Here is a 16242-nt window from a genome sequence, read left to right as displayed (position 1 = left end):
GAAAACAGACACATATTATAAGATGTTTTTTGTTCTTCGTTAAATAGTTTCACCTGAAGAACAGCTGTTTCCTCCAGTGGGACAAGACCGACACTGGAATTGCTCCAATGAAACCAAAGTACATCTGTTTTCAAAAGAAGATGTGATGCATATCTGCCTACCTGGGCATTTTCAGGGGAAGATGGAGCATCTGGATGTTAAAATTGTATTCACATTTGAGAAATGCCAAGAATATGTAAACAGCTTGATGAAAAAACAGAGGGGAAAGTGGCAGAGTCTTCAGATACAAGGAATCAATGATTACAACTTCATGATATTTGAAATAAATATTCTGCTTTTACAGCTCTGAGTGTCTCAGTACCACAGAGAGAATAATGGAGAGGGTTAGCTGAAATTTTATACAAAGGTTGCAGTATCTAAGATAAATTTCTGTTATGCTGAAAAAATATTTCAGAATATAAAGATTTCTGATATTTGAGAATAAACTCAAAAGCACTGTAACTACAAGAACTAAGAAGTACTGTGCTGTCTGTTCTGCTTGAAGTAGCACTGATTTGAGGCAGCAGAACTAAGATTTAACAGGCAGGATGATTAATGGGAGTGCAAATGGTGTGGAAAGTGAGGCATGAAGGTGGGTTGGAGAGGTGTGTTCCTGTGGGGAGCACCGGCTCAGCTGCCCAGTTTCTTGCACCTGGGGACATGGGAGTACTGCAGCCATCCAGCACTGGAAGGAGAGGCATCTCACTGCAAATGGCTCTGGCAGGGGGTAGTGAGGAATGTCATAGGTCTTGTAGCCAGATGCTTCCAGGAGAATGAAGAGTGTAGTAATCACTTTTCTTCTTCTTTGTGCTACTCGTGAAAAACCCAGTCATCCAGCGGAAAATGTAAAGCATGATTTATGATCAGAACACCACAAGTAAGCACTAAAAATATTCTCCAGAATTTAATCACAGAATCACAGAATCATTTAGGGTTAAGATATCTGAGATAATTGAGTTCAAACTTTGACTGATTACCACCTTGCCAACTAGACCAGGGCACTGGTTACCATGCCCAGTGGTTTCCTGAACTCCTTCAGGGATAGACTCCACCATCTCCCTGGGCAGTCCATTCCAATGTATTTTAATCTTTCTATGAAGGAATTCTCCTGAATTCCAGCCTGTACCTTCCTTGGTGCAGCTAGAGGCTGTGTCCTCTTGTCCTGCCACTTTTGCCTGGAAGAGGCTGAACCCCATCTCACTACTATCTGCTTTCAGGAAGAGAAGGATAAGGTGTCCCCAGAACCTTCTTTTCTCCAGGCATGAGAGGGTGCTTTTAGACAGTTGTATAGTTTAATATTCACTTTACTAGCACATTAAAGTTTAAAATTATTACAAAAAAGATTTTATTCTGTAAAATATTAAGGAAATCAAAGAATCTTTAAATTATTTTAGGATCCTAGAGAAGAGACTGTTTCCAGCTGCATGAAGTAAAGTCATTAGACCAATGTAGCCCTACCTCAGCACTACCACAGGGAAAAAAAAAAAAAAATAGATCCAGGGCTACCTTATAGTCCTGACAGACTTCACAGATGTGACATTATTTCTGATCTAAACTTAGAATGACACACTGAAGAGTGGATAGCAACATTGTTGTAGAAGTTAGCTTTACAACTGACTAACTTTCCCTTTTGTGAAACTGCCCTTAGCATTCTCAGTGTGAAATGCATTTGCCTATCCTGATTGATGAATGAAAAAATGGCAAATACATGCTTCAAAGGAATTTTCTACTAATTAGTTTTTTAGACAAAATCCTAGTTCTCATCACTGTTTTCTCTGCATAGTTAAAATTATCTTAATTCATTAACTCTGGCAAAATTGCTGATTCCCCTTCCGAATGCACTAATATCTGCATATGCACACTTTAATTCACATTTAATTTTAATTCTAAGTGTATGCTGAAACCTCATCAATATTTGTAGCTAATCTTGCCAAGATTTCCCAAAATTGCATTGTCATGTATTTGTAGCTGTTTTCCATAAAATTTCCAAAGTTCCTTTCTTTCCAGAGTAATAGGGACCTAGCAAAGTTTCCATTGTGATTGTTCTCACATGGGCACTGTATAAAGAAAACAACAACAAACCACCGGACACTTCAGGTTCAATAAGAACTTGCAGGCAAAATACAGCCAAGTTGTATTATGAAATCTATGGATATCTCCCTTGTGATAAATGAAAGGAATAGGCATGGAGCTCTGTCTCTGGGCAGAGGGACACACTAAACTTATTTCTGGAGGGGGAAGGAAGAGAAAGAGTAAGCTGGAAGAGTTTTCACTGCTACTTATCTGGAAATTCATCACTTCATCTATTTTGCTAACAGCAGAGTAGAGCATTGTATTGTTCAGAACATTTCAGGTGGCTTCTATTTAATCAAAAGAAAATCACAATGTCAGAACAAGAGAGGAATTTTAGGATAAATATATCTCACATGGAATAATTCTGCTTGAGCATCTGATAATGGGGCTACTCTTGCTGGGAAAAATATGCTTGTATTTAGTTTTAAGTTGACATGTCTCTTACCAAAGTAAAAACTTTATCAAATATATTTACAGATAAGAAAAAAAAAAAGGTTTCTGTGCCCTTACATTTTTAAATCAGCAGAAAACCTTGTGTTCTCTGAATTCACTTTCTACTGCAAAATAACATCTTCATGGACTTAACAGGTTGCAAGATAAATTTAGAGTAGAATAGTAGTGCTTCTGCTCCAACTCATAGGATGCAGTCATGTAGCTGTCCCAGACAGGAGGGGTTTACACTCAATCTCTACCACAGATCTTTTATTATAATAGTATTATATTAACACTCCTGGTAAAAAAAAATAAAACTAAAAATAAAAAAAAAAAACAACCAACAAACCAAATCAACAATAAATATATAAAAGGGTGAGCCTAACTTTGGATGCCTCCCTGTAAAATGCTCACATTTTTTATTCCTATCTTGAACAGTGATGCAAAACTTCTAGGAAAAAAGTGAGTTTTAATGTTTTCCCTAGAAAAAGCCATTGAAATTTTACTGAATTTATACAGTTTAATTTTTACAGTTTAAATATTGTGATTCCAAACTATTCAATGTATATAACCTGAACTGTACCATATATATGGGTTATCACCTCTTTGGGGTGTCAAGGCGTATCCTACACCAGATGTGTTCATGTACTAATACAGATGACTTCAGTAAGAATTGAATGGATAGACCCGAAGCCAAAATTAGGTCCCACCTGCTACAGGAGGAAAAGATCCATGCAAAATAAGGACCTTAACATTGAAAAAGATGTATTAAATTAGGCCTCTAAAAACAGTAAAATAGTTACCAGAAAACTATATTTATGGTAATTGTGTCAATTGTGGAAAGCTTCTCAGCAAAGACTGAAACAAGATTTAGCCTTCCTGACACGCATAGAGAACCACAACTTAAATCTACATAATGGAATATAGGAAAAGATTGAGTTCATTTACATACCAAAGGAGGCTTAGATTCATTGTGCCTTTGACAATTTAACTCCAGGCAAAGGTACAGAAATACTTTTGAAGTTGTGAGAACATAAGCACGTACGGGGAGTAGCAGATCTTTACTTATTACATATTTGTAAAGGATTTTTTTAAAACTATCTTTGAAGATAGAAAGAGGAGACTTCTCCAGTGAGAAAGCTTTTCTGTGCCTGGCATTTAATACTTTCCTTTCTTATGGTAAATGCCTTTGCATGGCACCAAGCAGAACTTCTAGACCAGATACAAGATCATACTGTGCTCCCAGATTTATTCTAAAAGAAGGTTAAATCTGCCCCTGGACTCAAGTGAGGCTTATTCAAGACTTAAAGCCACAGCTTTTCATACTGATTTGTAAGGACAAAGCTCAGCACTGGCTATGATTTTGAGCAACTGAACTGATATAAGTGAAAGGATAACATAGGTAAGTTTTAGCATATGGACCATTTGGGATTAAAAAAAAAAATATTTTTTTAAAATCAGTACCTCCTATGGTTTTCTTTCTGTTTAGCCTCCTCTACCTTGTATGACGTCTTTTGTTAGCTCATCTCTTTTACTCAAAATATAATGAGTCTAAAGAACAATGTAGCTGCTTACAGTGTGCTTTATTATGTTCTTCTCATTATGTTTTGCATTTAGAGGAGGGGGACGAAAAGGTATTGGAGACCATGAAGAAAAGGACAGAATATGGGACAGAACAAAATCTCTCAGCAGTGTCATCTGGTATTTCTGCTACCCATTGGTGTCACTATCTCTTCCATTAGTCAAAGATTTGGTAGCCACGTAGTTGTTTTGCAGTTCCCAAAATAGACTTTCTTACATAAATCAACTGTGCTGTAGGCACATATTAGGAAAAAAATCAGAAGCTAAATCTTGCTGGTCCCTTTTGACCACATACAACTTAAACACACTCCCACTCAGGAATCTAAAGTCTGAATGGTCTGTTCCAAAGCAGTAAAGCAAGATGTACTATATAAAGGCACAGGGATATGGCTAAAATATTAAATATTAAAAAAGTGTTTAAAGATGGCAAGAGAACATGACAGTGGGATCATATAGATAATAAGCACAGCTGGTTGTCCATCTCTTTAAGTGAAGTGTTTAGATGCAGTGATTTGATATCCTACTTATCTTGCTTGTCTACTTCATGTACTGTATGACCAGTCTGATCTGTCAATGTAAAGCAGCAAGGATATGAAGCCTACCAGTCTCTGCAAGTTCTCTTTGACCATACCTTTGGTTTGGTTTTAAATCAGTGAAAAACTGTGTTCCTCTTTCACACCTCTCTGAAGACATTTCAATATTACTGCTCAACAATCCTCCTTTTTAAGACCCACTAAAATGAGGCTGCAGTGGGGGATATAGTCAGGGAATATAATTATTGATTCTTTTTGGATCATAAACTAAAATTTTCAATAAATGTAATTTTAAAAAAATGCCCTTTAAAATTGAAATTATTTTAAGATATCCCTATGCTAAGGACCACACTTTCACAATACTGCAATTTTATTTTACTATTTATAGAAATCATGTTTATTAAAAAAAGGCTATGATTAAGCCATTACAGCTTTGAAAAGAGTTAAAGAAATCACTAAATTGTTGGAAACCACTGGCTGACCAGATGAAGTCAAATTAAGGCAGCCTTTTGTTGAGAGTATAGCCTGTTTGCAAATGCAAAGAATGTGTTCCTTATTTCAATTTATTTAACTATTTGAACTCAATTATTATCTTATTTATATCAAGGACTAATAAGGATTTTTTTAAAAAAGTAGGAAACATTTTTTTCTTTCTTTAACCTTTAAATAAACATTATGTGAAAGAAAATGAGCTCTATCAGTTATATATTCTTGTGGGATGCAGAGGCCAGGACCTAAATTAGAAATAGCGCTATATTTGTTTAATAAATCATTTAACTTATCAAAACAACTTATATTTAAAATGGACTTTTTCTATTTAACCAGTATGTAAATGTACATATATAAACAATTTTAAATGCTGGGTTTGTACCATTTTAATTGAATTCCAATTTCCATCCTAATGAAGCTTGACAGAAACCACAAGTAAAAATGAAACCATTATCTTGCAAAAAGAGAAATGCTCCATTTACCATTCTTCAGCATTAAAAAACCCCACAAAAATGATGAAAAAGCTAAGAAACCGTATAAATTATTCTGAAAATATAGAAATTTTTATTAGACAGATATTTAGGTTATCTTTCTCTCTAAAAGGCACAAATTAAATGAGAAGGGCTGTATTCAGTTGCCATATTAGTTTCTTTTGGGAAAAAGAATGATATATGACATATGTAAAAAACTTGAAAATTGCTATTTTGAAATCCAGGTTTCTTGTTTGTTCATTGAAATCATGATTAAAATCAACAATCTAAATCAAAATGTTTTTCAATCATTTTGATTTAAAGCAATTCACCCTCACTACTATAGTATGGTTAAAACTGCTAAAATGAGTAGTTTCCACTAGTTCAATCTTTTTAAAAAAAGAAGAAACCAGTGACTGTCAGCATTTGAAAGAAAAGAATTTTTTTTTTTATTATTATTTCTGTAAATGGATGACCTGCTTCAAAAAGGATAACTCGGGTTTCTTTCTGTCTCTGCAGTGTGTCCTGAACTAAGGCCAGACCTGTATAATGAACTGTTTTAAAGTGAAACAGGTTTTGCTTTCCAGAAATGAGCAGTAAGAAAACAAAGAACCTACCTCTTACTCAGTGTTTATATTGTAGGCAATGGGTAAAAGTACTTAAAATATTTCTAGACTAAAATTTTTTTCAAGGTTTAGGTCTCTGAAACTGTAGATTGGTACTTCTGAGAATGTAAGTAGTTGCACAGATTTAATTTTTAAGTCAGTGGTAACTGATCTTCCCAATAACTTGAAAACATTAGTAGCATTTTAGAAACATTTCTCATTAAATAAGTAACATTAAAATATGCCCCAAACACTTAAGATAACAAGGTTCTTTAAAAACGAAAAAAAGTGAATAAATATTCAGAGCTACAGTCCAGCTGTTTGCCCACAAGTGAACAGGAGCTAACTGTACACACACACACTTTTAGCCTGTTGTGTACTAACGCAATGCATTAGCTTGGCCCCCTGGTTTACAGGTTTTCAGTCTTCCTTCTGTCCAGAGCTAAGCTCCTGACTCTCTAAGGAGCTACCTAAGATAAGGAATTATAAGTGTGTCTTGTGCCAACTGAAGGTGCATAAATACTGTATCAGCTTTGAGTAGAATTGTCCACAAATTCTTAAACCTAAAAGTCAAGCTAATCAATTTGGCCTCATGCTTGCCTCAACAGGCTGTGAGAAAACACCAAGGGTGAAGTCAAAATAACCAGCATGGTTGTACAGGCTCACAGTCACAGGGGAATATAATTCTTAAGGAATTTTGGTAAGAATTTGGAGCTTCTGTTCCCCACAAAGACTTTTTTACAGGTAGACCTGGGTTTTCTGACTTTTTTTTGCCACTTTGTGTAATTAGGCTGTTGATTTTACCTGGTTGTTCTGAACACGAGCAGACAGATGCCTTAAAAAAAATCATAGCTAAAACTGTTGTATTTTCCTCACCCTGCTATAATATGTATACCATGTTCTTCCTCATCAACACTGAAAAGCAGAAAAAGAAGACACCTTTTCATTTTGAAAATTTGCTAGATGCAGATAGATTCTATAGAAACATCCCATCTCCAAGCATAAACAGCAGTCTAACTGAAGGGTAGGAAACCTCTTATGCCTTTAGCCATCAAAATGAATCATCTAATCCAATTTATTCATCTAAGCCCCTGTTGCAGTCAGCACAGCTGGCACCTCTAGCAGCAACTCATGAATTACCATGAGAAGTAGCTATCTGCCTCTTGCCTCTAGTATGTCTTCATTAAACATTTTGCCAATTGTATACTTCTGTTAGCTTCTGACCATCACACTTGTGAAATAATTGGGATTTTTCCCTCTGGCTCTGATGTGTTATTTTTCATACAGTAGTAGTTTCTTGTCTGCTAATCTTCCAGTGTACACATCTTTTTGCCTTTTGAAATGGTTTACATCTTTTAACTTTTCATAGTTATCCAATAGCCTGAGAAAAGGGCTGAAATGCAGAAGCTAATTTTGATCTTGTCACTGACAAGCTGTGTGTAGCCTTGGGGCTAGCCTGTCTCCTTGCAGCCTGCTCCCAGACAGGGGAAATATGTAGTTGCACAGCTCTCAGCAGCAAAATAAGGACCAAACTGTGACTCATTGTCACATTTCTATTTGACTCCTGCTTCTCTCTTGCTCCACTGGGGAAATAAGTTGTGGCAGACTAACAGCTGGCAGAGAAACCTTGTCTTTCTCCTCTCCTCACCTCCCTGGATTAGATCAGTGCACAGTCTCCTGAGCATTGCAGCAAGAAGAGCTGAGTCTCTGCCCATTCTTCCCTGCCTGGGAGGATAAAATGTCAGGGGATGGCCATCAACCTTGCACTGTGACCTGCAGGAGATTGGACTAGAAAGGACCAGCTCTAGGGGTGGTGCTGGAGCTGCTGTGCACATGCAGATTACGCTGTGCATCGGCAGAAGCCATTTCTCAGAGGTGTCAGCCTTTTTCTGTTCGTGTTCCAGTGGCGGCAGCTCCAACTATAAGTCCAGTCCAATCCCTTTGTTCACAGACACAGTGGAGTAGCCTAGTTAGACACCCATGGCTTTTTAGACAGTCTTAAGTGGACCACAGTAAAGATCCTGGCTGCTACAAGAATACACAGTCACTGCTTAAATGTAATAATAACAAGAGCAATAATTAGTATTCATTATAATTATATGACTAATACTAATAATAACATTAGATCCTGAGAGTATAACAGAGTGCTTACTCTCTGTACTGAGTCTTTGTACCTTTTCTTAATGCAATTTTAAGGACTTCCACTTTTTAATAGTACATTTCTGTGATTGCAATGATACGTAACTTGAGAATGCTGAAGATAATCCTTTGGAATCTTCTCCTAAATGCTTGACAGCTAGAGACATAGGTCCTGCCAAATTTCTAAGGACATTTATAAACTGCTGTCTTCAGGGATCTCATTTTTTCTTTCGCAGTGTACATTTCACCAGTATTTCCACAACTAACAATTTGTACCTGTGTAAAAGAATAAGTAGCACATGTGGGATTTGGTGCAAGTAGAGAGTGTAGGGTAATTGCTTATTGACTACATATTTAAGTAACTTAATCTCATTGTCATTATCATGCTGCTGACCTGAAAGAGCTCTCCATTGCCCAGTTTACCTCTGAACAGATTGTTGTGGTGGTGTCTGGATGTCCTGACATAGACTGTCAGAAAGAGAACCCTGATGCCCCAGCACACCCTGCCAGGCCTGGACCATGCCTCTAAACTAGCAGCCACACTGGCCATGGCAGTGCCAGCCTGGCTGTTGTGCCCTCTCTCTGATGTGTCAGCATGGTACCTCAAAAGGCAAGGAGCCCGAGATTCTGTCTCTGTCACCGACAGTGGAAAAAAAAAAGAGTTATAAATACCTATTGCGACTAGCAAGTGGTGTAGTCCAAGCAAAGTCAAGAAGAGCCCAGCAAATCATGGGCTGGCAGGTGGTATGGAAAACAAAATAAATTGTGTGAAGTAACAGATAGTTGAATAGGGTTTGTTTTTTTTTTTTAATCCAAACTACATGTTTCTTATGTTTATATCTAAACTTTCAGACTCAGAGTGCCAGTACTAGCCCCAGAGGAAAACATATTGCAGTGAAACATTAGCTTCAGGCTGAATTCCTACTTTTTTGCCATAAATAAAATTTCCATCTTGTGGATACAGTGTTTTAAAATCAGTCAATCAATACAAGTGCATTCCAAGCACATGAAGACAAAATAAAAATAAGTCAAACATAACTAAACTAAACTAATTATATAGTTTATTTCCCTGACATGTACAGGTCAGCTTACCGGGGAGCAGATGCCCCTTATCATCTAAGTCTATGCTTTGTACAAAAAGCCCGACAGAAGACACACACTGTTACAGCTACAAAAACACTCCTGTAAAAACACTATACAACCAAAATAAAAACATTTTCAGACTCTATTTTCTTTTATTCTATCATCTTTTGTTTCATTCTAGAATCTTTAATTTTCTTTCTTTAATAGGCCAAATGACTGAAAAGTCAGACTGGCTGGAAAGTCTTATATTTTTTGCCATTAATTTTCGACCAAAAATCTCGCTAATTTGGTTATTTCACAGATTTGCCTCATAACAACTAGAAAATAGCCAATATTTCCAACAAATCCAGTTCAGAATATCCAAATAAACCAGTGTTAGTATTTGGGTTAGGGCTGACAGGTTGAGCCACCTGTTTTGGCAGTATATGCCAGAAGTAAATTATAGATCCGCCCAACTGCTGATTAAAAAAGTCACATTGCCTCCCTGGTGTGGCTAACCAGACATCAGGCAAGGATTGTGCTACTTGACATGGTCCTAACATCTGCCCTTAAGAAGGAAGGGGATCACTTTCTAATAGCACTTAATGCAAATCCTCTTACAATTATGTGCAATAAAAAATGGAAAATGAAAACTACATCTTTCCTGCACTGAAACACCATATAGCCTTGAGAAGCAGAATAAAATAATTCTCAGAAGACTGCTTAAAAGCGTTTTTTGTATTTTTGTATTTTTGTGATTAAGAAATTGTTGTCATTATTGAAATTGGATAAACAGTGGGAAAAAAAGTTGGAATGAAATTCAGCTAAAAATATTCAGTATTAGAGAGGGTTGCATTTTAAATATATCCCCCCTCTGACTTCAGCTGATGAAATATTGTTATGCATCTAAAATGTTATTTAAATATGAATGGTCAGGAAATATTAAAGTACATGAAACTGTCATATTTTAGAATATGTATTTATTGGTAAATACAATTGCTTTTCAATTTTGCAGGCTGACACCTGGCATATTTATTTCAGCACAATTTTCATTGACTCCCTTAGAAGTCTACGTAAATAAGGATAGCAGAGGGTTTTTTCACCTCTTACCCTTCAGTAACTTCATGTACAGTTCACAAATACTCTGTTCTCCGTATGAAAAAACCAGGGCCAACAAATTAAGCTATTCTGACTCTGGTAAATCTCTGATTGTAAGGGACTACCAAAGATTTTTCTGAGCAAAGGCTTGAGAATTCAGCACCCTGAACTTCAGACATTCCCTGTTTGTAGCACTCTAATGGAGCTGCCTAAATAATGGTGTTCTGCAAATGAAACTAAGGTTATTTTTAGAGGTGTACAGAGAACTTGCTTCAGTAACTGGTAAAAACTCAGCCTACAGGAGTGAAAAAGTAAAAAGAAAAAAAAATAAAGAAAAAGAAAAACAGGAAAAAAATAAAAAGAAATCCAGAAAACTAAATTAAATGATCCTGCAGTGAAAACGCTACTTGCTAAGAGCAACAAATCATTTTGACATGTCAGTTCAATTATACTGTTAAAGCACATATCATTTTTGGTTAATTATATTTGAAAATAGTTACTGTACCTTCTGCTGTTATCTCGGCCATGATGATGGTAAGAGATACTCTGTTTTAAAGATCAAGATTTACTGTGGCAGCTTAGACAGTACTTCTGGGTGGCTGACTCTCACAGGAGTTGCAGAATGAGAAGGAGGCAGGTCCTCTGCTTTTTCTAATTGTGTTCCTTCTTCTTTTATGCTCCCTGAAATGTCTGTTTCCTCTGCAAAATCCTGGCCTCCCAGAACAACCCAAGGCCTTCCAGAGGCAATACTTAAAGCTCAGTCTAAAGTATCAGCTTCTAACAAAAATAGCCATGCCTCAGAGTGATCCTTCAGCACGTTTTTCTAATATCCCCAGAACCACGCACACCACAAATAAAACGTAAAAACCCACAGCTCTAAATAGGACAGGAATTCATGGAGAGGCAGCTAAAATCAAAAGAACTGGGAAAGAGCTGTTCAACTTCTCCTACAGCCTTACTAGCATAATTGCAGTTCTTTGAGGCGTATGTCAGGAAACATGAAATATAGAGTTCAAAGTAACCTTATCCATCCCAGTACAACTTTATTCTTAGCACACTCAGTGCTTAGCACATTCTTCCCGGCCTTATATGGCTTGGGGAGGGTCCTATGGAGCTCACCGCTGACTAAGGGGGAGGGTAAATTTAGGTGATTTTCTCCACTTCGACTCTTAGCTGTAGTTTAGAACCAAACAAGACACCAATTTAAACCAATGAAATTGGTTTGGATTTTTTTTTTGTCCTTTTGTGATTTGCTGCAATTATCACACATACCTGTGAAGTTCATCTAAGTATTACAGAGCACTGTTAAAAATTTAAATAATAATATTTTACATAGTCTAGATATATGGAGGAAAATAAGCAAAAATATTAAGTAGATCAGATTTGGTTTCCTATGTCTGATTCATGGAAATATTTAAGTAGCTCCAAAACACTGTGATTTTAAAAAAGATTTTGTAAAACTGAAAAGAAGTGGATTCTTAAAATCATTTAGAGGAAGTAAAATATTAACAACTTAAATAAGAATAATTATTTCAAATCCTGATAAACCTTTTCATTGCACTGCTTGCAATTTCACAGCTGTAGAATTATGTATGTGGTCAAGAGTTTGAAAATGAACTTAGCAAAAAAGTGCCCTCAAGCCAGCGTACCTCTGCCTAAATGTCATCGTCACATGAAATCAGAAACCATCTTAAATAGCTCCTGCTAGTGAACCTGTAGTCACCTTTTCTCTGCTACAGGAGTTGGCATTTACACTTCTCATCTTCCCCCCAGGAGATGTAAGCACCTGGCTCTGTGGCAAAGTGTGGGGAAAGGAATCCATTTGTCCAACGCACAAGATTCAGAAAAAAAAGGTTCATTGAACAGGAAAATCACCACCAGGTTTTTTCTCTTCCCTCTACTCATAATACACTTCAAATCTGACACATCTGAAAATGGTAGCTTTTTCTAGCCAAAGGTTGCAATCAGTGCTTGAGCCCTTTCTTTCTTCAGCTCTTCTGACCAAATTTTTTGCAATGACAAGTTTTGATTACTTGGTGCTAAGTACTCAGTACTTTTCTGATCATCCCTCTAACCCTATGTTTGCTCCTTTAGCCTGTTGTTCAGTAGATCTTCCTCACTAAGGCTGATAAAGAGATTTTAGATAAAACCTTATTTCTTCAAAAAAGCTTTTTCACAAATACCAAAATGGTCTGAGTCACAATCACACATCAACAAAACAGCTGCCCACAAAAGGTCAGTAGTTAGTAAAGGATGATAGAAGGTGTGACACTAAGGCAAATCCCTTGCTCTTCTTAATTATTTCTCTTCTGCTGAAGCAGTTCCATTTTACACGAACAGTTAAATATTTGGGGTCACTTATGTTTTGATAGGTTTACTACTTGCTTGAGATGTGAGAGAGATCATCTGAATATCCGAAGTACAGAGCTAATCAATCCTGAGAAGTCAGGATTTATTTCACTGGTATTCCTATTTAAATTGAATAAAATAGTGAAGTTTTAGTTTGGGAATGGGGGAAGAGAGATAAATGGGGAGAAATTCATGTCTGAATATTTTGCTGTTTTATGTTGCAAGATCCAAAGATTATATATATATATATATATATATATATATATAATCTACACCCAGACATAGGTGTTTGTATAACTAACTGTATGTGCATGATTGTCTGTACCTCATCACTTTCCATTGCAGCTCCTACCACCTACCCTCCTTCCTCCATGTCTTACTCCCCTGTTACTATTTATGCTTAGCTGTCGTAATTCTTTAGGGGAATGGTTTCTCCCTTTGACCCTCTGGAACTTCCTCCCTTTGACCACATGGAATGACCCTCCCTACCTTTCTTGACCTAGTTGGCTTAGTGCCAGCGATCCTCCCAGAGTGGGAGACTAGATAAGACCCTTGTATTTCTTTGTTCACTCTCTTGGCCCCTGGAACCCTTCAAGAATAAACGCCTTGGAATAATCCTTGGGTAAGAGCCTCTTTTGGAATCTTTTGTCCTGTCCTTCTGAGATATCCCTCCAAAGCCTCTCAAGGGCTAGTCCCGGGGGGGGGGGGGGGGGGCTGCAGGAAAATATTTCACCTAGCCTCAGTCATGGGCTGTTATCCTGAAACCAAAATAGAAGAGCAGAAGAAGTGAGAGAATCCAATTTGAAACAAATTTTCCACAACATCAGCCCAGTGGCCAGAAAGAGAAGCAGAAAGAGAAGTGGTTGGTACCCTCTTCATCCCATGTATGCACAAAATATTCATTCTGGGAAGCAGGCTAGAGATGTCATATGAATCAATATCTTACATACATAAGTGAAGCTTTAGGCAACTGTACTGGAAGTTACACAGTTGCTCCCTTTAAGGAGGAAAACATCAAGGAATCTGGGTGTCATATTTACTAGAGATAATCACAGCCTCCGTGAAAATACACAGAACTAAAATAAAACATTTTGTGTGTATGTCCATATACGTTCAACCTGAAAAACAAACATTGCCATCTGGAGAATGTCATATTTATTCTTTAGGAGCCTAAAGAATGGAAAATCTAAATTTTTTTTAGGGCAAGTTAGAAGTTTTTTTCAATTTCTGAACTTTAGCTCCTGACTCAGTTTAGAAGTTTCTTTTAAACTAATCTGTGAAACTCACAGTATGCAGAAAGTGCAAAATTTACACAAATCTTCACGCAACAAAGTAAAAATATTTTCTTGGCCTAATTTATAGGTTGAAAATTGCATTTTAGTGGGAACCTTCTCTGTCTAGCTTGTCCAGAAATATTCTTCTGCAAGTTGTCCTTTCTCTCTCGTTGCTCCTCAAACAACAAGGAAACTGAAAAATGTAAATCTACTTTGGTTTTTGCAAGTGATATCTAAGCATGGACACACACAAGCTTTTCATAATTTCTTCTGATTACACCTTGGGCACTATGAGAAAATGCTCTTGCCTCAAGTTACCAATAGATATTCCCCTCCTACTTACAGAGGTTACATGATAAATAAACTGTCCTGGGATCAGTTCTCATGTTCAGTGGTGGGAAGGGATGGAGGGAAGTGTAGAAACAGCTACACCCTCACACCATATTCCTCAGATACACAAGTTTATGTTAGACAAAATAAAACAGTTCTCTTTGCTCTAGAGTTCTTTCCCTGGATAGGGAAAAAAGTAACAATATTAGGAAGCGGGGAGAAGGATGTACTTTATGCTGCCACTAATGTCTGCATGTAAGCACTTGCCTTGATCTCAGATAATGCATATTTCACTTTGAAACCTAACTGATTAAACAAATTAAAGCAATTATTTGAGAATTATTTTTGGGAAAACGTCAGAGGTTTACTGTTTGTCAGATTCTAATGCAAACTCCTGCCTATTGGTGAAAAGTTTGGTTGTTCATAATCAAAGTGGGAATATACAAATACTTCATGAGCTCATTTCTGGGCTATCTTGATGATATTATTAAAAAGAGAATTGGGAGAGACAACAGTTCACATGAAATTATGAGGTAATGAGAGGAAAGACTTTGGTACAGATATAAGGAAATATTGGAGGAATTGAATACACCTATCATTCAATAAGAAAATGCAGGACAAATTGGAGTTGTCTGCTAACACGTTACTGATGAATTCTCAGAGTTCAGTCTTACTGAGAATCAAACTCTTCATAAGAAAAGAGTTTTTCACCCCAGTGCATGCTCAGCAGCACAGCTAGGTCAAGGAAAGAAAACTTAACTTTAACTCTGATACACCCTATGATGTCCCTGGATCAGATGGGAGTATATTGTTATCAGAAACACCCAACAATATAAGAACTAAATATAGGATGAAAGTATAATGCCAAGGAGAGAGTGAATGGTACTGAATCTAGCGAGTAACAGACACATGCAGAAGCAAATATAGGATTAGGGTGATGTCTGAGAAGAGAGCTTTGTGCAGATGAAGCTGGTTTCCTCTGAAACAAACCTTTACTTTTTATGTTTTATTTTTGTTTAGGAATACTGTTACTTCTGGATGAGATTTTACAGAGACAGTAATACTGTGTTTTCCAGTATGAATAGGAACACACATTCTGGTGTCTTTGAACTCTGGATCAGTCAAAGATGTAGCTGTGATTTCTATAGACCATTAGACAACTCTCAAGTAATTTTTTTCCATTTATGATTGCTATTTCATAATTAATGGTTGTAAGATTTTTGGAATCAACATGACCAAAATATAGATATATTCTGGATATTCTGAAGCACACCCAAAATACAAAACCAAGAAAGACCTTGGAACCACATCTTATCTAGGTTAAATCTTGGCATAGGTATGTTTATCTCATAAATCAATTTGCACCATTTTTCAGAAAATTGCATACATAATACTTTTAAACAAGTTTTTATTTAATATGTAGGAGACAGTAGGTAGAACTCCACAGTAGATCTGTCCTACATTTAATGTGAACTACTGATGGACAGATAAGGAGCTCTGTTCTGTAGGTTGACTGGTCTGAATGCAAATCAGCCTCTGCCTGGGGACAGCTGACAAGAACACTGGGGTCACATCACCTTGGCACTCAGAGCTCATTAAAGGATACTTCCAAAGCTATATGATAGAAACACAGCAGGTACAAAAGAAAATATCTATGATACTGACTATTCCGCTTTACTATGGACAATATCTCCCTATTAGTCATTGTACTGCAAAATTGCTGAAGTAGCTTCAGTCAAGGTGTATGAAAAATGAACATTTTCTAACA

General features: G+C 36.7%; 1 protein-coding gene across 36 annotated transcripts in view; it reads right to left on the bottom strand.

The window, feature by feature from the left end:
- Nucleotides 1-11487, bottom strand: part of TRDN (triadin) — a 225433-nt gene extending 213946 nt beyond the window's left edge. For 25 of the 36 annotated variants that reach the window (XM_066179270.1, XM_066179285.1, XM_066179273.1 and 22 more), the window contains exon 1: nt 11027-11485. In XM_066179270.1, coding sequence (XP_066035367.1) covers nt 11027-11048 — 22 coding nt within the window. In that variant the 5' untranslated portion in view covers nt 11049-11485. Of the gene's footprint in view, nt 1-11026 lie in introns of all 36 variants that reach the window. The other 11 variants (XM_066179289.1, XM_066179279.1, XM_066179304.1 and 8 more) reach the window with 5 other exon arrangements.
- Between the last annotated feature and the right edge of the window lie 4755 nt (nt 11488-16242).

The sequence above is a fragment of the Chamaea fasciata genome, unplaced genomic scaffold (genome assembly GCF_029207755.1).
Source record: "Chamaea fasciata isolate MVZ Bird 193981 ecotype frontalis unplaced genomic scaffold, bChaFas1.0.hap1 SCAF_3, whole genome shotgun sequence".
Lineage (NCBI taxonomy): Eukaryota > Metazoa > Chordata > Aves > Passeriformes > Sylviidae > Chamaea > Chamaea fasciata.
This window is presented reverse-complemented; position numbering and strand designations above follow the sequence as displayed.